This window comes from Pyrgilauda ruficollis, unplaced genomic scaffold, assembly GCF_017590135.1.
Source record: "Pyrgilauda ruficollis isolate IOZ18807 unplaced genomic scaffold, ASM1759013v1 scaffold41, whole genome shotgun sequence".
In the NCBI taxonomy this organism is placed as follows: domain Eukaryota; kingdom Metazoa; phylum Chordata; class Aves; order Passeriformes; family Passeridae; genus Pyrgilauda; species Pyrgilauda ruficollis.
The window spans coordinates 4,332,300-4,354,898 of NW_024525601.1; the positions used below are offsets into that span (position 1 = coordinate 4,332,300).

General features: G+C 40.8%; 1 protein-coding gene across 8 annotated transcripts in view; it reads right to left on the reverse strand.

Annotated features, from left to right (window-relative positions):
* PTPRM (protein tyrosine phosphatase receptor type M) overlaps nt 1–6,842 on the reverse strand; it is a 437,865-nt gene extending 431,023 nt beyond the window's left edge. For 5 of the 8 annotated variants that reach the window (XM_041477613.1, XM_041477612.1, XM_041477610.1 and 2 more), the window contains exon 1: nt 6,408–6,841. In XM_041477613.1, coding sequence (XP_041333547.1) covers nt 6,408–6,480 — 73 coding nt within the window. In that variant the 5' untranslated portion in view covers nt 6,481–6,841. Of the gene's footprint in view, nt 1–6,407 lie in introns of all 8 variants that reach the window. The other 3 variants (XM_041477609.1, XM_041477608.1, XM_041477616.1) reach the window with 2 other exon arrangements.
* Nucleotides 6,843–22,599: the final 15,757 nt, after the last annotated feature.

The window sequence follows — 22,599 nt, forward strand, 5'->3', positions numbered from 1 at the left end:
TGAACAACTCTGTTTGCTACTTTTTTTTTTCTCCTACCATTGCTCCTTATGTGGCAAAGGGTCGCTGTTGAGTCAGACACTGCTGGCTGAGACACTTCTTTCCTATTCTCTGCAGATACTGAGCATGGGTATGTATCAGAGGCATAAATACACCTTAATTTTTACTGTTATTACTCTCAGAAATCTGGGCATAAAAATGTCTTTCCTTCATTTTTAAAGCATATGTGGCACCTTACCCTCCGTACCTCCTCACAGCATTCATGGACTTGAAAACCAACACAACACCTCCTTATGCCAAAAGGAAACAGAATTCCACTGACAGCAACATCATCTCCATAGATGACTATTCTGAATGGATCAGAAAGGTTCTTAATAGGTTGTGAGGCGACATGTACTCCCTCAAAACTTAAAGGTTATATCTTAACCATCTTGACTGATTCTTAAAGAAAGTATTATCAGATCTCTGCAGCAATAATTCTTGCATTTAAAACACTAGGAAAGTACTGATAATTTCTCTGTAGTTTCATGTATTTTATTATGTATTTTTGTTATATTAGAGCATTCATTTATCTTTCTGTTGAATACTAACACTGACACTGAAATCAGCCTTTTTACATGTAATTAAAAGTTCATTTGTATTGTAATCAAACCGATGCAAACAAGCCACCAATGGATAAAATTCTCTAGGTCACAAAAATCCATCATCTGTTTTCACACCTCCCCACCTCCAAACACACCTACATTCTCACAATGCCTAGCTTACAGCCCTTTCTCTTTCTATGCTTAGAAAAATGGATTTAGAGATGCAGCTACACCTAGTGATCAGCAGCAGATCACAGCAGGCAAAACTCTGGAAGACATGACAAAACGATTCAGAAAGAAGTATCTGAATCCATTTGGGTGAACAGACTGACATAGGAAAATTTATTGCTACTTTTTTTTTTGTTTCTAAATATATGACCATATGCTCCAAATTGGTTTCAGTGTCTCAAAATCATGTTTTAACACATAACATTACACATCAGAAACAAGAGAACTGGAAGTTATCAACAAAATCAAATGAAATTAAATGAAATAAGGAGAAGATTCTCAATTTTTCCTAAAGAAAATGAGCAGATAATTCAGTTGCATTCACACATTAACAGTTTGTTCCTGGGAAAATTTTCAAAACTACTCCTTCTTTCTACAAGAGTCATAATTGTGAGCTGAAAGGTTCTTAATTGCATGTCATTTCCTGGGGAAACATCTTCAGAATTTAGTGACATAACACAGAAATAAGTGTTTGACAGTGATACTAACAAGCTTTGAGCACTGGAGACATCCCTCTCAAAAAGCCCTTCCTTCAGCATGAAGTTGCAACACGTGAAATACAGGATCGGTTCACAGATCCTGACCCCGCAACATCACTGGACTTTGTTCCATCAAGTCTACGCTTATTATCTTCCTCCCAGCTGAATCCAACGATGCCCACTCAAGGGCTTGTCTCAGCAGGAATGTGTAGAACTGGCCTGGCCACCAGCAACTCTCCTGGCTGACACTTTTGCTGACCGTGGCAGGGTGTGGGTGAGCGCACACGAGGAATAAACCATCCCCACGTCTCCAGGTCAGACTCAAGAAACATTAGTGAGGTGGAGTTCAGAAGCTTGCTCGCTCTACCCTAAAATGTTTTGTGATTTGCCTAGGGATTAGGACTCTCTAGCTGCCAATCTAGCAACTTCTGTGAGCACTGAAGATATTATTATTTCATATATTATATGTGCTTATATTGTTTCAGGACACTGTGATTTGTTTTCCTCATGAATTCTGACAACTGCTAAATCATGAGACCAAATGAACACCGTAACATTTTTTTCACCCAGTGTTATTACATCCTGGCAATATTTTGTAAGATGCATTTTTAACTTCTGATGATGTTTTATTACTATCTTTTGAAAACAAAATAGCTAAATAAAATAAATTAAAAAAAAACAACATACCCACCACACAATTTTTTTTCTATGAACTGTGCCACTTCCAAAGCCCTGACTCATTTTTACCTGAAGCATTCTAAAGCACATCCCAGTTCACATGGGAACACAAACTTTACTTCATTTGTTATAACTGCAAAAAGTTTAAAAAAAAACAAAAAAACCCTAAAAAATGGCATCACAATTAGAAGCAGATTTTTCAAAATGCTTCCATTAATTTGCTGGAGTATTTTAAATAAGAATAATCTTAGATGTAAAACAGAAATCAAGTCATTCACCTGTTCACCTAACAGCTGTAACAGCAGCAGCAAAAATCTCTGAACAGCAGGAAGTTTGGTTTGAGAACCTTCCCCCACTCTCACTGTTTAGTGAGGTCAAGTCCATGCTATGACCTGTAGCTGGAATAGTTTTGTAGACAAGCTGACAAACTGCATCAGCCCCTAATAAAGCTGCATCTTCACTGGCACATGTTACTTCCCTTAGAAGGTGCAGGAACACAGACTTGATGGATGTGTGGAGAGAAAGAAAAGCAGGTGGAATAAACAATGCAAACAAAAGCAGAATTTGCTAAAGTGAGATATAACTACACTTGCAGTTCTTTGTTGCTAAAGTGATCAGAATAGCTAATACAGACTTTCTAACAGAGATCCTGAATACTCTGAGAAATCTCTTTAAACACAGCTAATTGTATCAGAAACTTCTTATTTTCTAAGCATTGCCAGGAGGTTCATTTCAGCTAGGATAGGGCCTATGAAGACTTAACCTATATTCTTTCTTTTCTCTGCAGTCACCAAACATCAACATGATCACAGTAAGTTTCAACTTCAGCATGTCAAACTTCTTCCTTACATCACTTTTCTGGAAAATGTGATCCTTCTTTTTAAAGTGCCTACACCCAAAAATGAAGAGATGAGGCTAAGGCACAACATCTATTCAGAATGTAAGGTGTTGTATTTTTTATCCATGAAATAGCTTGAGAATTATTATTCTTTATGTAAAACCTTTACTACTCACTATGAAAAATAATTTTCAAGTGTTGTATAGCACTTTTCTTCTTTTTCTTCTCTTCATAATTGCCACTAGTGTTCATTTCAAAAGGGACTCCCACAAGTATTTTTAATCAGTCTGTCCATCCCTCTCACTGCAATAGAACTTCTTCTCAGAGAAAAACTAAAACTTTTTAAACCGGTGCTATAAAAAGAGCGTTGATATACAACCTCGGTGCTTTTCACAGCAAAAGAGAATATAACAGACTAATAATAGCCCTCCCTCTGTAAGAGTCAGGCTGTAACCAAGAAACACCAATTTCAGAATTCAGGCTGTGTGCATATTTACATCTACCTGAATATGAATGCCTTCATAAAAACAGTTTCCAAGTTCTATTTCACATTTTCTTGCTTTCAATTTCAGGTCCCCATTTTTGTATTTGACAGAACTCATCCCATCCAGACTCTTAATTTTATGGAGATCAAATATTTAAGTTTACAATGTCTATTCTAACTTCCTGTATCTCTATGTTTGACCTAAATCCCCTAACAGGAGTGAACTGCTTTCTCTAGCCTGAATAATCTACCAAGCAGGTGGATGAAGGAACATGGTGGAGGACAAGTGGCATTTTCTATGACAGAACACCACTTTTCAGGAACTTTAGTAATATTAACATTCAGTCTTCACATGAGACCAACTTAATAACATTTTGTTAAAACTATAAACAAAATTAGGTGTGCTAGTTTCTCAGAAAGAATCTAAAAAATAGTTAAAAATCCCAAACCCAAAACTAACCTTGCAGGAAGAGTCCAGCTACTTTTAAAAACTTAGGATAAGTAGCACTGCCCATTTAAGACAATGTTTTCACTAACATCTCTTGAATTCAAATTCTTGAGATCATTTACTGCTTGAACTGATGAATTCAGAATTTCAAAATCTTTAGTTAAGGACTCAGAGAAAATCTCATTGTTATTAATTGCTAAGCTGCTTTCAAAAGATTACTTGAAAGCTCCCAGGCCTTAAAAAGCCAAGATCTGATCTTTCAGTAAGATTATTTTCTAAATAAGAAACTCAAATAAGACAATTGCTGAAGACCACATTAGAACTAATCTTTGTGAAACAAATCAGTCAGTTTAAAAAAGGGTACGAAATAAAAATGGAACTATAAATGCCACAGGCACTTAATTCACACACTGCTATTCTTTGCTTAGAACATGTGTTGGAGTTGGTTTTGTTTCTTTTTTCTTTGTTTGTTTTAAAACTTTTCATAGGTTAGTCATATTACTCCCTTCTGCAATAAGGGACAGCTATTACAGAAGATAACTACCCAACTCAAGGATGCAATTTAATTTACATGACGCTAATGCATCAAGGTTTTAACAAAAGAAACAGCATTTTTTCCCCCAAGCAAAAATGATACCCAGACACAAGCTTCATATGGTAAAGTACAAAAGAGGAAATTTCATCAATTTTGTTCCAAGTCCCGAGAATCAACACTATAAAGAAAAAATTCTGTACATGCATCTTCAAATAATCTTTACCTTCAATACTTAACACACATGGGGAGAAAACTGGTCAGATTCTGCATCCCTTGCCATCTCAATGAAATGTGTGAATAGAAACCTCTGTTACTGAGTACTTCAGATAGTGTGGAATTGCACCCTTGGAATAACTGTATGCACAAGTCACTGGTGAACTGTTTGTGGTTTATAGCACTGCTCTCTCCACAGCATGTCAGATAAATGAATACAACAGATATAAACCAAACAGTAATGTGGGATTGTTCTTCAGCAACACGAGCAGCACTTCAATGCTGATCCCAGTACAGTATCAGCACATCTCATGCACAAGCCACTTAAATATCCAGAAGAAGACTCGCCCCAGCTTAACTTTAAACAAAAAACTAGACAGTTCACACAGGTCAGCAGTGAGTTACAGATTTATCTTAATAAACCAAGTGCTCCTATTGAAGTCTGGACACTTGACTTCCAACATTAATGAGTTGTAGAGCTAATATAACTGAATCCACTTTCATAATTTGCTGCAGAGCATATCGTCCTTCTAACAGTAATTTGGAAAATATTTCATCATTGCTCCATATCACCTTGGAACACAACGTTTTTCTACTCGGAGATCTTCTGTCTCATTTTTACTGTAGAGTAAAAATGCTCTCAAGAAGCTAGAGGAAATGCAGCTACGTATACAAGAGGTCCCTGGAACCACACATAAAACCAGAATTTATTTTTTTTAAAGAAGTTCTATACCGGACCACCAACTCCCAGACATAAAACTTGGTTTAGCTACAGTGCTCCATAGATGCAACACATAATGTGCAAAATATAAACTATTCTGCAGCCTGAGCAACAAGGAGTCAGAAGGATTGCTTCCCACCAGATCAAAGCACACTTCGCACGAACTGAGGACCAGATGTCTTCAATTTAACGTGCTTTCAGTTGCACTAACTTCATGTTAGGAACAAAACACACCAAAAAGAATTCTGAAGTTACTCTTTGCAGTGGAGCACACAGAACGATTTCACAATCCAAATTTCTGTCTAAAATTACGGGTTTCTCCAACATATAAATAAGACAGGGGTGCAGACAGGGGACTCGAGACCAAAATAACCATCTGCAGGTCTGGGGCTTCGGGGCACAGAGGAACGCCGCCGCTGACGGGGCACTTCGCGGGGTGAACTCACTCGGCTGTCAATGCCGGCACGCATCAGACTTGGGCAGTTTCTGCCCTGCCTTCCCAGGTGCCGCTCTGGGGGCTGCAGAGAGCGCTTTCCCCCGGCTCTGTCTGTATCTCACAGCCGCACCTCCGGGCAGCGCCGAGGGCCAGCGCCCAGCTACCGGCGGGCGGGCAGAGCCGCGGGGCCCCGCCGGCCCCTCCGGGGAGCACCGCAAGCCCTCCTTCCCCCGCTGCCGGCCGCGGCGGCGGGCGGAGCGCCGGGCACCGGCTCGCCTCGCCCCTCCGCCTCCCGTGCCGGGGCAGAGGGAAACTTTCGGGAAGTCAGGGGCGGAAAAACGCCGGAGCGAGCCCGAGTCCCGCCCGTCCCTCCAGCCCTGCTCTAGGGCTGCCCGAGCCCCACCAGCCTCTCGACCTTTCATCGGGGCTCAGGGGCGCCAGCGGAGCGGCATCCCGGCACCGCTGCCTCCTCGGGACACTTTTTCCACCCCATCGACGCAGCGGTTCCCAAGTGTCAGACCCGTCAGGGGGATGGGGATGGGAACAAAAAAGGAAAAAAAAAAAGATACAGAGAAAAAAAAACCAACCCCAAACTAAACCCCGGATGGGAACAAAAAAGGAAAAAAAAAAGATACAGGAAAAAAAAAAAAAAAAAACCCCAAACTAAACCCCCACCGCCTCCGATGGCTGCGCTCCCCCCTGCCCCTCAGCCGCCTGGCCCCCGGGAAGGCTGCCCGGCCCCGGGCTGGCGAGCCGACTCCTTACCTGTGAACGTCTGCGCTCCCGCTGCCAGCAAAAGTCCGGCCAAAGTAACCAGGCAAGTTCCAACTTTCCCCATATTTCCAGCCCTTCCTGCTCCGAATCCAGCAAAGTGCCAAAGTGTTTGCCAAAGTAGGAGGCGCCCCTCTCGCCCCCCTCCAGTCCGGTGGGGCAGGCGAGGAGGGGGCAGCCGGAGTCCTGCACTTGGCGCCCCGCGGGCTCTTCTTCCCTCCTCGCTCTCTCCACTCTTAAGGGCAGCGAAGAGGGTGCGAAGTGGCCAGCAGCCGTCCACCCGTCTGCCTTCCTCCAGCCGCGCCGCTGCCCCGGGGGCCGTGCGGGCGCCGCTCGCCTCCCCCGGTGCCCGGGGGGGCACCCTTAATCGCGGAGCCTCCTCGGCGGGCGCCGCCGCTAGTCCCGGCTCAGCTCGGCTCCCTGACTGACTCGCGGTCCCCCCCGGCGGGCGGGCGGGCTGAAGGGAGCGGGGAAAGTCACGCCCAGCCGCCGGCGCCGCCGCTCTCCCCCGCTAGAGGGCGAGGCGGCCGGGCCCCGCCGCCGACAGCAGCTCGGGGGCGGCTGCCGCCTGCGGGGGCGAAGCCCTTGGTTCTCTTTCCCGCCCCGCTGCCCCGAGCGCGACTCGGCTGAGGAGATGCTGGCTCCGTGCCGGGCAGGACGATGTCAAAGTTCGCGGACAGCGCGGGGGGAAGAGAAGAAGGAACCAAAAAAAAAAAAAAAAAAGAAAAATCTCAGCCAGGCGTCTCGGTAACTTTGCCGCGGGCCGGCCCCGGCCAGAGCCGCAGGCGCTGAAGTTGCGGCCGCCGCGGGTTCCTGCCCTGCCGCGACGGGGCCCGGCGGGAGCGAGCGGTCCGGCCCCGGGGCAGCGGTCTCGCCCCCGCCCCGCCGCTCTGGCGCTGCTCCGAGCACCGGGACAGGCAAGGGGAAGGGCAGGAGAGGGGGAGAGAGCCGGCTTTCCATAAGCGCTTCGGTTTGTTTGTACAAGCGGTCTGGAGCCTGTCGGAAGAACTAGTTGGAGGCCACCGCTCAGCCTTCCGCGGGAACCGCAAGCGTGAGAGCCCTGCCCGCTCGGCGAGCGGCTGATACCGAGAGGAGATTGAGATGTAAATGGGTTCTCCGGGCTGGCGAGGAGCGGCACTGTCGTGTACATTAATTGCTTCGCATTGGCGTGCTGCTCATACAACTTAATCTCCTTGCCTAGCCCTGGGTACGAGCCACCCTTCGCCCCTCCGGAGCGTTTCGGGAAGGGATCTCTGGAGAGCGCCCATCCCGGCCCCCGGTTCAAGACACGGGCGCAGCTCTTAGTCCTGCGAGTGAAGGATAACGTCAGGAATTAGCAGCGTTAGAGAGGGAGTGATGGAAATAAAATCACATTAAAATGGCAATTATCTCTCGTCATTTGCAGCGTGTGACTTCTGGCATTTATCTCCGCGTCACGTATGAAATACAGCTGCATGACAGCCGTCTTCCCGCTGGGGCTCCGGCTCCTGGTGTCCATGGCACTGCAAGGATGTCTTTGCTGGTTTTAAAACAGTTTTAAAACTAAAGTGGAGTTCTAGAGGTGGAAATATTTTTGTTGGTTCTCGCTTTTCAAAGAGAGGTTTTCCTTTCAAGCGCAACTGTGGCCAAATTTAATGCCTTGTTTATTCCGTGTGGGTTACTAAAACGATAAACGCAAGAATTTAAATAATGCAGGTTTTAAGAGCTTGAGCTCGGGTTCTAGGGTCTGATTTTTCTCCAGCACAGGTCCTCTGTTTCCCATGCTGCTCTTCCATGTAGTTAGCCGGCTTCGCTGCCGCTTTCATTGAACTCCAAACTCTACCCATCCCCCGCACGGCCGTGCGAGCTCCAGCATATTTAGTGATTTGTGCGTATTCTGAACTGTTTCTACATACAACACATTAAGTCCGAGCTTGTGCACACAGCTGGATCATTTCCAGTGATCGCCCAGCCATGCTGTTTTCGGGACGCTGCTCTGCTGTGTTTTGGGTAATGCATCTGCGACTTGACGCAGTGTTCGCGAAGGGACAGGAACTTCGGGATGTGTGGGGCTGCTGCAGCTGCCTCCAAAGTTAACGCAAGAGGGCAGAACAGCATTAATTGTTGTGTTTCCTGACGTCAGACTTCTTTGCAATAGCAAGTATTCCCTTATTTTGTTGTTTGCCTAGAACTTCAATCGTCTCCCGCCCCCCCACCAAAAAAAAAAAAAAAAAAGATTTGCCTTAATTCCCTGAAGCCTTGCTAAGTCTATGGATGTTTTACAATAAAAATTCCCTTTTTTTTTTTTTTTAATTTGGGGGTTTTTTTTCATGGTTACATAATTGAGTTAATTTCTATTTTCTTTAAAAGCTGCAGTTATAGCTTCCAAAAATTAGAAAGTATAGCTGGTCTAGGAAGTGTACCTTTGTACCACAAAACTTAAAAAACCTCAAGAAGTGTCATAAGTAATTTAACTTGCAACAAAATAAACTTTAAAATTTGTCTTCTGGTAGATCTGCCACTAAAAATCTAGAAATGAGCAGTACACCAATGTTTATGCTAGTGACGACCTCTCTGGGTTCTGAATGTCCAGATGCACATGAAATCATATCTCTGATCAGCCGTGCAGTGTGGTGAAGTATGGTGTTCAGACGTGTAACAGTAGCTGTCCACCCTTTGTTACAGGGAATTGGAAAAATCCATGCCTATATCCACAGCTATCTGATGTTAGTTTAGAGAAGATGGGATAGAAAGTTGCTGAGTTCTGAGGATTACAGAAGAGCGCTGTAAGAGTGTTTGGTCATAGTCACACTGGGAGTGAGGCTAAAGTGCTTGACCTTCAAAGACACAACCGGTCTGCTTTAATTACAGCAAATCTAAGAAACAGCTGAGCTCCAGGGAATTGCTAAACCAACAAGAACAATAGAAAATACAGGTCATGCATGGCTGATCGGGAATTGTGAGCTGTGTTGTGCTGTGTTCGGTACTGGAGCGTGCATGAAAACCGTCCAGAAGCTGTACAAAAAGAACTGGAGCATCAGGAAAAGACTAGACAAAACCCACAGGTTCACTGGTGGTTTGGTTCCAAGAATGCATTCAAGAAAGTTCATTAGAGGCTAAGCTGTGGCTGGAGAGGGGATTGGAAGCATCTGCATGGGGGGAAAAAAAATAGTACTTTGCTGATTGTTTTTCACTGACAAACAGATACTTTTAGATACCTCGCATCTGTTCTTGAACTGGATCACCTTAAAGACATACCTGTTTCCAGTTCCCTACATAGACATACTTCAGCTGAGGAACACAGGAGGTCCCAGTTATCTCAAATAAAATTATTGCTGCTGAAAGGAGTCAAAGAATGAGACAGTAAGACATGTAGAATAAGGAGAAAATCTAGAAATGATTGTAACTAATTTCTGGATTTTAATTTTCGTCAATAGAAAATGAACATAACCAGCCTTCATTGCAAAGATTTTGTTTTATTTTTAAATATGAAATTTGTATACATCTCACTGAGGGAAAATTAAACAACCTGATGATAAACTATGAATAATTACACTGTTTATTAGAGAAACTTCACTGGCAGACCTGCCCTCTCTTCGCTAATCATTCTCCTGCAGAACCTTTTCCCATATTCCAGATCTCTGAGCTACTTCTGGCAACTGATTTTTGAAAATTTCAAACTGAACAAGCACTGTATTACTGGTTAGAGAGGTCTGACATCCAAATACTTATCATAATGTGGAAGCAGGTCTGCTTGACCTATGTCAGGAAGAATCCTTTGGACAGGCATACATCTACACTTAACAATTAGATATATAGATTGTGTTTATCTATTTAGCTGTTACCTTTAAGATGCTAGTGATATTTGCAGTGCATTTCATTCTGTATTACTGGTGCAAGAACAAGTAAACATATCTCGAATTCTCTAAGACATCAAGGCCACCCTGCATAATCTGTAGCATGAAGTCACCTTCCTATAATGATACAAAGCAGGAACACTCTCTTGCTCATGTTACAGCAGAAATAGAAAAGCAAAGACTCATATTCAAATATTGGAAGAAGGCCCAAACGCCCTGCCGTTTTTTGACCTGTGACAATGCTGATTAAATGGCCAAGAATGTGGGCTACACAGCTGTCACCTGATCTTTTGGTTCAGTCGCAGATAACATCACTCTCACAGCTCAAAGCTATTTTTTGCACTGTCAAGTAGTTAGACAAGAGTGATTTTCACTAGCTCTCTCCATCTTGTTTCAAAGCTCAGACAGACAAGCTTCACAAATCTTTCAATAACACTGCTGTTTAAATATAATGAAAAAGTAATTTTCTTCCTGGGACAGGGGCACATTTTCTTAGTTAAGTACAGTTAGAGAGTGAAAGTATGATTTGCTTTGTTAGAAAAAAGACAGGCAATGATTCCAATTCTCTGGTTTTATCAAAGCTACTTTTCTGCTTAGCAAAATTCCAGAGGCAATCCTTGGTGAGAAGAACTACTCAAAAATCACATCATCTCTGTAGGTCAAGGAAAAATGTGCCAAAAATTTCTTCTTCTTCCATTTGGGGCTTTTTCTTAAATACAGAGCAGCTAATATTCACTTATCTTTAGTTAGCTTTATCTTTTCATGCAGAGTTTTATGGATGCTCTTTACCTTTTCACTGCTGATTTTTGTCAAAAGCTACAAAAAGAAAAGTATGTGTGCTTATCTATGTGCCAGGATTTATTGATTGCATTATACTCAATTATATTCTGTTTCATGATATTTAAAGTATCTGTATCTGTAGATGCTATAATGGTTTCATTTGTTACTGAAGAGCTATTTCAGTTTAACTGAAACTCCTCCAGTTTCCTCCAGTTTATTCAAAAAAGCCTCCCTGTGCCTTCTTTTGAGGGGTAGGGTGAGGTTCCAGTAGTGTCCTTAAAAGATCACATCTCCTCCATACCTTGTCTTTCCCCTCCTCCAAGGAACCACAAAGAACTGCTTGGAATCTAAGGTCAATCTAAACCAATCTAAGCAGCTGCAAAAGTTGCTGCATACAAAAGGTTCCATCTTCAGTAGAGGCTTATTATCTTTCCTGCTTATTGCTGTTGGGGTCTGCTGGCATTATGATCCCTGATCATTCATTTGGCACTGAGATACACTTCTCACAACTGTGACTGCTCCCTATCAGATATTGCCATGTGTAATATGACTGTGTCCTTTTTCTTTTTTTTTTTTTTTTAAATACTAATTGTTTATGCAAGCAACAATAATTATCCATTTTGTCCCAAGGACATCTTGCCTTTTTCACTTGATCACTCTGAAATTTGGTGGTAATAAAAACCAAAGTCTTATTTGATTCCAGCTGCTAAAACCCAATGCTTTTTATAATAGCCTAGGAAATTCTACATGGCCACTGGCTTTGATATTAAACCATAGTTGGTGCTTGAGAGGGAAAACACATGCAGATCTTTGAGAAGTATTTAAAACATTAGAGAGTAGCAATCTTTAATCAGAAAATGTTGAAATAGAAGTGAGAAAAAGGTCTGAAGTGTCCAAGTAAAACAGTGGGGGAGCTGAATCTCAGGAAGGAAGCAAAGAGCAACAGAACACACTGTACAGAGATGGTTACTGCTAGTTCAAACCCAAAAATAATTAAGTGAATTGTAGAAGAATATCTATTTCATAATTGTTATAATAAGATAGATAAGAGAAAGTGTAGCCTAGGCAGGTAGAAGTTTGTGAACTCATAACATTTTAAGACCATGATCCACATATCTCCTTCTACCCCTCATGTGATTTGTGCAGACCAGGAAGAACATGCAACTCATACCGCATTGTATTTGATGTATTTTTATGTCTGCAAGCCAAATTATGTTTCACCTTCTGAATGTCAGCATTTTATTAGAAAACTATTGTGTTTAATTGTCTACAAAAACTTAAAACTGTTGTGGCTTTTAACTCTATTCTCAGAAATATATCAGTCTGTACATTATATGTGAGAAGCAGGCCTCCTCAAATTTGAGCTTTCTGTCAGGGAACAGGAAGGGTCAGCTTCTCCCTAAGGGATGGGGAACCAGGTCCACTGTGATAAGACAGATCCAAGATGAAGCCAGCATAAACCCACACACTGGGACCTGAGGCATCAGGGTCCATGAGCAGCCCTATTGAGACCACTGCTCCTACTCCATAGCTCCAGCAGAAGCTGAAGGCCCCAGGTTGAGCTGAAATGATGCTTCTGGGACAAATGGGCAGAGTGTATGGGAGGGTATTCCAAGTGAGGTTGATCAGTCATTACTGCACTCAAGATCATCTCACTTTTCACCTTTGTATCCTCAAATGTATTATATGGCTTTTAATAATTGTTCTAGCTCCTGATACCTTGTAAAGAAAAGTATCTCCACTCTTTTTCTTTTACTACTTGTTCTTAGCTTCTCCCAAAATGTGTGTCTTTAGCTGTGTCTCTGTCCTCATTATCAGAATATACATACAGGAGGGGAGGGCAAAGTAGTCCAAGTATGAAACACTGTTAAACAAACACCTACCAAGAGTGTACAACCTTCAGATTTGTGTGAGGTTGGATAGGATTGGTCAGGAAAGAAGCAGAAACACAATTGATTAAATGCAAATACTTGCAAAAATTCATATATTCAGTCTTCAAAGTCTGTACAAATACCGACTGTAATATCATCTTTGTCACTCGTTGCTTTGATCTTGTCATTCATCTGGGTTAACATCCTTTTCTATTACAAATTTAGGATTAATTTCATTGTCTTCAAAGTTCCTTGCTGTTCCACCTCTCCCTACTCATTTGAACTTCAAGTTGCTATTCTTTCTATTCAGTGCTTCTATAATCAACCATGTCAAGGAGTGAAACCAGAAGAATCAAAATTTAGATGAGCACTGTGAAGTAAGCTAACTTCTCAGTCTTCCAAGACAGAGTAATTGTAATAAATTAGTGCTTATTATATAATAGAAGGAACACACACTGAGTTTTACCAGTAGAGCTATAGCATTTTATTTTTTGTGCTAAAAATACTCTAGTCCATTCCTCTCCACAGATAAACCATTTTCTAGAGGGGGATTCTCTGCAGGCTTCTGTCAGATGGAACACTCCCTTTAGGAGTAATCCCTAGAAATACTTGACAAAAGTTTGGGTTTCAGATGTTCTCATAAAAGGCAAAGAACTGAAGCAGACAACTGAAATAGTGGTGTCTGATGCCATCAGTGCTAATATTGACTGATCATATCTGCAAGGGCCCTTCAGATGTTTTTTCCAGTTGGGAAAACATATTTCTGACATCTTGGGTTCATTCCACCAAAAATGCACAGAAGCAAAAGCCAACTGAAAAGCCACATTCAATAAAAGGTTAGTGTCCTTTTTGCCTGTGAACTTCTCCTGAGTTTGTTCACTCATATGTGTTTTTCTCATTTTTCTTCCATAGCTCTAAATTAGCATCAGATAATAGGATCTGTGCCTTGGCATAAGATTAAGTTTTCCCAAAAGTTCATTTACAGCTAATTAGGCATTTGTGAAACAGAAGAAGTGAAATATGGAGGTTCTTTGGTTCTCTTTGTGGGTCTTAAAAGCAGTGATTGATTGATGGAATTATCATTCCTTCAGCTCTTTATTACTAACTCTGATTTAGCAATGTAACATTCATGTTGTCAGCAGCACCTCCAGACAACTTCCTGCTATTACTTTGATGCAATTGCCATATGAGATGCATGAGACATTATTAAATTGGATCCTGTTGGAACAAGAAGTTAAGATTCTTTTTATTCCTACAGTTGTAGTTGAGTGGAAGGACATGAAGTTTATATCTTGTCTCTCAAAAAAAAAAAAATTCCTGTGAAGTCTACTTTAACAACAATTTATACTCCTGCAAAACACTGCAATACCATCTCATCAGAGGCAATTCTAAGCAGGCAGGCCCAGTAGTCAGTGATGCAGAATCCATCAGAGAGGCAGGATGTGAGCATAGTTGTAAGTACAACCTCTCACACCACCACCTGTGCTGAATGCAGGTTTTTACCCTAATATGTTGAAAAGTTGTTGAGAAGTAAATTATATGTTATAATGATGGCTTCTCTAAATTACACAGTTTGTCTTAGTCATTTGTAGAATTTAATTCATATCTGTAAGTATTTGAAAGTATTTGAATCATTATTTTAATGGTGATAATGTGAGAGAGAGAGGTCAGGAGAAGTACTAAGAGGTACTAAGTTGGAAGGTTCATTTGTAAAACCTATTGTTATTTAGTAATTTTTTCTCATTCTTTATTTTCCTTTTTTTAATATCTGCTTTTTTAGAAAGGGGAGGAATATATTTTGAAGTACTTATGATTGAATTCTTGTTGGTTTTTGCTTGTGCAGAATGATGAAGAGGCGTGAAAGTTAAATGTGCTTCATACCATCATTTTTTCCTCTTGATTGCTTTCATTCCAACAGCAGATGTCCAGTGAAGGGACACAAATATTTCCCTTTAGCAAGTCATTCCACTGAAAATAATGGAAGGTTATTTAAATAGCGTAGCTCTGAGGAGACAAAGTGGGGGGCAAACACAGGAGAGAATAAGACCAGAAATGTTGTCAGACAAAGAATGACTTTATTTACATGCAGTGGATTTTTTAACATTTTACACATAATAAAATTAGTAGCAAATCTGCTACCCATTGATTTGTCTAAAGCATTGGGAATGATAATTTGAAATTTGTTGCGGCTATGGATGCTATTGATTCTCCTGCTTCGTGCACTATTGTGCTAAAAATCAATTACTTAATATTTTACATTACACTGGTAAATTATTTTATTAAGTCTAGATTAAGAATTATGATGGATATAAATGTATGTGCTAAAACATAATGATGAAATGGATTCCTCTGACAAGTTTAAATAACCATTCTGATGAGAAGAATAATTGCCAAAATAAAAGCATGATAAATAAAACTCAGGAAGGCTTTGCAGATGTGGCGAATCATTACATATTACTTTGTTTTTCAAAATGAGTGCTGATCCTGCTGTTGCTTATTGTGCAGAACTTAGATTAACGTTAATAGGAATTATACACACAGGAAAACTGCATTGTGGAAGATCTGAGGATTTTTACCCTCACACTACTACTAATGGGAATTACAGGTGTGGTTTGGGGCAAAACCACTGTCCATATGAAAAAAAGGCAAGCCACATTTGAAGGACTTTCAGCTCTCAAAAGGGTGATTTTCTGTCAAGAAAGAAAATGTTGTTCTCTCCCTTCTCCCATGCAGTGATCAGATGTGAGCATTGCTGAGGAGATTTTTTCATGTTGAGGAGCCAATCAGACAGATTCTAAGTCAGGGGAAACTTTTCATCAAAAATCCTTATTTTGTTTACAGTACAAACAAAAAAATATTAAAAGAATACTACTAGAGATCAAGGATCAAAAAAGTTGTAAGACACCTAGATTAAAACAATTCTGTAACATCACGGCTATACCGCAGCCAAATTAAAAGATTTAGGTGAAAACAATGAATTGACAAAGCTCTTCAGAATTTAATTTAATGAATTAAGTCCAATAACCTTTGTGGTGAGAAACATTGCAGATACAAGGTAAAAGTTTCCTAGATTATAGTTCCTTTCTTCTGAGCATCAAATGCTTTGAGATAATCCATATTATTATGGGAAGTAATTGCTTCTGTTACTGGAAATAACAGCTTAACAACTCTGAAATGCCTCAAAACCAGGGATGCACAGCTTATGGAACAGAGGAAAAACCCAAAAAGGAGAAATCAAATTATTTTTTATTTTCATGATCACACTAGTAGAAGGACAAGCCTGTGCCTGATTTGCCTTCTTTAATGTTTTCAGCAGTAGTGCTGTTCCTATTTGAACAGCAGTCCTACTCTCAGTGAAGCCAGCAGTAGCAGTGCAGCTCCCTCAGCACTTAGGCTGCACTTCAGGATGCTAAGCACCATCCCATCCTTGTCACAGCTCCCCGTTGTCCATACTGATTTTGATATGCAGCTGTGCAGAATGAGGCAAAGATGATGGTGAAATGCCAGAGTGAGGCCTGTTTGTTCTCTTCATATGGAGAACACACAAAGCTCCCGAGCCCTGCGAGATCACCGTCGTGACTCACGGGAGCTGCCGCGTTTTGGTGCCTAAGGAGCTGCCTGAAGTAGGTGACCAGTGTCAGTGCTTGTGCAATGTCAGCATGTGAATATGGAGCAACAGACTGTCTGGTTATGCACACTGTAAGGCATGGCTCTGTCCTAAGACCATTCCCCAAACCATGGACATCTAGTTTGACAAAGGTCATCTTCCTGGTAGGACTGACACAAATGGTGGCTTTGCATAATGATACAAAGACAGCTTGGGTAACCCTGGAACCAAGGAGGATGTCTGGGGAGACTTGGATCCATGCAGAATGGGCAGTATTCCTGCTATGGATTATGTTCTCTGTTAGCTGGGGTGATCTGGAAAAATTTTGCATTATTCTGTCACCAGTTTGGGGAATAACAGTGTGAAAGTCGTTGTGAAGTTATTCAGTATGGGAGGTCTTTACAGTGCATTTGGCCTTAAGGCTGTGTCTGAAGATGCTTTTACAAGATAACAGAGAGGTGGATGTTAAAGACACCAAAAGGAAATAGCCTATTTTGTTCATGCCTTTTGCTAGGTCCAGTTTTGACTTTTGTGTTTGGCTTTGCTAACAGTCACTAAGTGCACTGGTAAAATAATAAATTTGAATTAGAAATGAAATCTGACAGGAGTGGGGAGGCAACGAAATCATAAAGATGAATGACTTACTAAATTAGTCAAACTTCCATGGCATGTCAATATTTCTGCTAATATTAAAAATAACAATTGTACAAGAAGGTAGGGTAAACAATGTCACATATTTGTAACATTCATAGTGCCTGGCACGATTAAGTGAGAAAGCTGTCAGTCTGCACATCACAAAAAAGAAAGAACCAAGAATTACATATAATTTCTTCTCTCATAATTTAGCAGTATTTTTGCCCACTTATGGGCACTTACTTTCTTCAAAACCAGTGCTTAAATCTTCAGTCATCATAAGTTATATTTTGACCTTTATAAATACCATTTTGACATAAATGTGCTGCAGTTTCTTTAATCTGTTGCAGCTCATTTGGCCACAAGACTTTCTTTACTAATAGCAGAACACCAGCTGTATTAGCTGTGTCTGTATTAGATAAATGTAAGTGAAAATGTCTCTCCTAGTCACTGAACAATTTAGGTTTTACTGAGAAGCGAACATTTCTGGGCTACTCTTGATGCCTTTGAGAACAGTTTTTTCTCATTTTTTCTTAATTCTCCTCTGTTATTCAGTTTCAAAGCAGAGACTCTAGGAGAAACAAAAGTCAGGGGAAGGAAAAGTGTAGAAGGGTAGCAAAGAAAGAAAGGAAAGGTGCAGTTAAGGAAAAATCCCAGCATGTAACAGAAGCACTAATGACGTGGGATGCCATGAAGGGATGGAGCAATTTGAGATCCAGAATAAAGGGACTCAGAAAGAGATAAAACAATTGTGGCTGACGCAGAAAGGTGGAATTTACCAGTAGCTAACACAAAAAAGACATTGGAATAAGAATGGTCTGCTTATGCCTCATGGTCGTTTCTATCCAGCCCATTTGAGAAATATTAGAGGAGGAGAGCAGTCTACAAGACGCAATGGAAGGTGTAGAAAGCTCTCATTATGTACGTGTATGTTATGTGTATTGCTGATCTCAATTGATGACATCTTTTTTTAATTCACATTGTTCTTTAGGTGGGAGAAATCAGAAAATATATCAGTGGCATTATTTTCATTCTGTTCAGAATGAAAACAAACGTCAGTGCTTTCATGTGTAATATATTTGTAGTATTTGTTTTATAATGAATTACAGTCTATAAAATGCAAACTATTTTTAAAACTTTAAGTAATTAATATTATGAATATCACTCATACATAAATAAAGGAGTTTGTAGAAGACTGATCCATATTAAAAGAGAAGTTTTAATGCATAGAGCATTAGAATGTTTTCAAATGCTTCAAATTGTGGGAAAATGTTTTTTTCAGATGTTACATTGAAGTGAGTAGTAACATTATCAATTTAAGAGGTCCACTTTGTACTATATACTGAGGGTATTCTTTGAGTTTGTGTTGTGTCATCCTCAGTAGCTGATTTGTTTGAAAAAGACATTTAATGCTTTTCTAGGCAAAAATGTAAGTATTAAGGACTACTAGTTCTGCCCAATAATTTTACTTGACACAGGATGTCTGGTTCATCCTCAAGGACCAGATCTGGACAGATATAAGTGAAAGAATGATAGATTGTTGTGAGTGGTGATGTTTTCATCATCACTGAACAGAGAGAGGTGAATGTGGTACTGTGCAGAAGAGAGTAGAACATTGTTGCATAAGGAGAGCTCAGGAAGGAAAGAGGGGACTTACCAGTCTCAATTACAAATAACAAATCCCCCGATTTAGAGGAGAGATCAGTTCAGATCAGGAGGAAGTGTGCCAAAGCACTTGTAGGTTTCAGAGAATCTCCTAAGGTAAACTCAAAGGAATTTATTTTCTGAACTTGAATTCCAGATATTTCTGACACATGGAATTTGAAGGGTATAAATTTGATCTGCAAATCACTCTCACAGTGCATGACTGGAGGGCTTAGGAATGTGCAGATGCTGCAGTAAAGAAGACTGGAAGACTATCACTTTTTTAATTAGAAAAAAGAATGCTAGACTGCTAGACAAAAAAAAATCTTTAGCTCAACATTGTTAGTTTCAAGCTAGGAGCTTGGGAAAATATAAGAGGACTCAAAGCAGAGGCACTTTGCCTGAAAACACGTGAAAGTGAACAGATTACTCTATTTGCACCAGTTTAAGGGATAATGAGGTTAATTTGTAACTGGATAACTTACCCCATATTCCTGTCTACCTTGCTAGGTTCATGTGTTTATTTACAGCTACAGAAAGCAAGCATATTTATATGGGAATAATTAAAACAGATATTTGTATACATGACCTGCATAGACACTCTTGGCAAGATCATTTGCTCTGAAGGTTATATTCCTGCTGTTTGAATGAAGATCTGATTTCATTTAGACAAACCTTTCACTGCTTTTTAATAACAGATGAGAGACAATGCTACACATTAACTGTATAGCTAAAATGTCACACATGCAGAACAGAAATCATTGTCAAAGCAAATGAGCATTTGGATGATACAATGATAAGAATAATGTAATTAAATTCATTTTCATACCATTGATTTTATCACCCCATTTTCACACTGTTCCTTCTAGCCATATGCTTTGTTTCCATCCAAATCTGCTCATTAAGGAAGAGTGACTAACATTTGTTCCAGACAATGCCGAAATCAGGTCCTGAGCTTGCTGGAATAAGGTTTAATTCATTTGAAGAAATAGGAATGTAGTAAGAAAGAAGAGAGGGAGAAGCTGATATAAAATGGAACAGCCCATGAACACAGCTGGGTAAAAAACTGGGGAGCTGAGGAGGGAGATGATCAAAAGGATTTAGAAAAAAAAAAATTAAAGTAGGGGAAAATGAAAAAGACATAAACAAGGATGAAAGGGAAAGAAGGAAAAAGGATAAGAAGGGGAGAATGAAAAGGAGCCTGTTAATGGTAGCTGGAGATAAAAGGGGAGAGGGAGGATAAGGCATAAAATGAGACAATTTAATTATGCATACTTTTCTTTAAATGGCCATCTAGCCTCTAGCTCTGTGGGCCAAGCGTCTGTTTCAGCTCGATTGGTGGAACAAGCTCGTTGTGTATCACAGCTTAAATAGTTAGCAGCAGTGGTGCACTGAAAGGAGCTCAGTGTTTTTACAGAGGCACTGGGCAGGATGCAGTGTCGGGGATCGGGCTGCTAAGGGAGCAGGAGCTCAAGCAGCAGTACTCACCCCCAGGGCCAGGCTGGCAGGACCTCTCATGCATTCCTCTGCCAGTGGGAAAGTGGCACTTGTGAAACCGAGGGCTCCTTTACTCTTTCCTGAGGGTGGAGATGTGTGTTTTACTGTTTTGTTTGTCAGGACCCATAGGGCCAAAGTATTTGAGTATTTCTTAGAGTTTTGTGTACCTGTTTGACTGTAGCACTCTGCCAAGCTGTCTTATTTGCTGCAGCCCCTGCATCCATGTCTCTGCCTCTAAGAGCAGAGGCTTTCTGCTGTGGTTTTGGCAACATGGTTCCTTCCCCTCCCTCAAAACTAGGCATTAAGAGGGGAACCAAGGACTCCTTCTCTGATCAGAACTAGCTGGTTTTTGTTAGGAGCAGGGCAAGAGTTAGGATTCAGCTTTTTTGAGTTTAGCATTTTTAGAATTGGAATCTTGATGTTTTGTTTAAACTATCAGTGTATAAAGGGTTTTCTAATGGCTAAGTTTATAAAAAGTTATGTTTAGGAAAGTCCTGAAGATCACAGATGAAACTTTCAGCTCCATCCTTAGATAAAGGGATCTGTCTTTATCCTCTCAAAGCGGCATGCTAGCACTTGAAAGGAGCTTCATACATTCCTGTAGGAATAGCTGGTTAGGGTGGCAGCTACTGCCATGCTAAGACTGACCCCTCCAACTGAGGCTTTTCTGAGAACAAACCACAGAAGGGCCTCTATGAGATGCACCTTCTCTTTGTCCCAAATGTTCTCAGGTCAGAAACTAAAAATAGTTTATTTTCTCCTGTTCTGCTCTTTCAGAGAGGAAACACTATTGTCAGAAATGTTAAAAGAATTGCTCTAGAGTCATGATGACTCACAGCATTAAACTGGTCTTCATGATAAGGATAATAAGACTTTACATTTTGAGGCCTGTTTTCCAGTTCAATCAACATCAACAGTCTTTGGATCTATTTTTTTTTTTAAATATCTCTGGTACTGTTGCAGTACAGTACTCTTTGTTAGTGGGGGTGGGGGTATATCTTGCTGTCTATTGCCACCATGTAAACAATGTGTAGAAATGTGCAATACATTTCATCTCTTCAATTGTGTATAATTTATAATAGGACTAGACTTACTAAACAGTGAGGTCATGACATGCTCTGGCCTCTTGGTCCCTCAGCAGCAAACCATAGTACAATATAATGCCTTTTCTTATCAAAGCAAGCAGGTCCCCAGCCAGGTAATAATTAGCATAGACTCCATGTATTACAGAAGGCTGACCAAACTTTAGTCTTTTATACCCTAGTCCTACAGGTGGACCTAATTGGTCCTCCAATCCAAACACCATCACCATTGGCTGATTAAGAAACCACCCTTTGGTAAACAAATCTTTATAACGCATTCCACATGCTCACAATACCAGGTGCAGCAAGTTAAGATAAGAATTGTTTCTCATTCTTTTCTCTGATCTTCTCACAGCCTTTCCAGGACGATGTCTGGGAAAGACGTGTTTCTCTTTGTGACCAGAGAGCTGCTGTCACACTTTCTGTCTGTGCAAACTTTCTTTATTTTGACTAGAAAAGTGAACAGAACGTGGTGGATATTCATGACTGGGACTCACATGACAGTACAGGATGATGCATGTCCTCATGAGACCAGCAGTTAACACATAACCAGAAATGCCAATTTCCTTGGTTTTGTCCAAAAGGCTGCTTTATGTAGGGCTATATTAATTTTCTTTAAGGCTGTAAGATTTAAGGTTATTTCAGCTTTTGCTTTAGCTTTCTTTCCCCCTTACCATGTTGTCTCATTTTTCCTCTCTTCACTTCTTGCAGCTCTGATTCTGTCTTCTTTAAGAAAAGGTTTCTAATAGCATCACACTATATCCTAAATGAGTTCAAGTCCATTTGGCTTAGTACCCAAGTGCCAGAAGGCCACTGCTGACATTTTTAACACTCCTTGAGATTCATCTTCTCTGAACCTCTTCTGAACACACGTGCAAGGTGGGATTTAAAAGGTCACCTAAGGCTAGTGAGATAGTCACATTCTGTTAGAGTACAGTGTGTATGTTACTACCCATTTCACAGCAAGGTGGTCCTGCTTTGGAGCTAAAGGAAAACCACAGAGAAAAGACAGAAGCCTATTCAGGACCTATTGTCCTGAACGTTGAGAGGTCTAAAGTGCTGGTAGTTTTCTACAGTTTTGTCGAGATGCCGTTCTTTATGTAAGTCTGTGTACTCCGTATATTCATACATACATGTACAGTCATAACATCTGACTTGACCTGCACCCCTTTTTGTGTATATTTGGGAAAAATAAATATATCACTGCAGGTGGGGGAGAATCCAATTTAACCAACA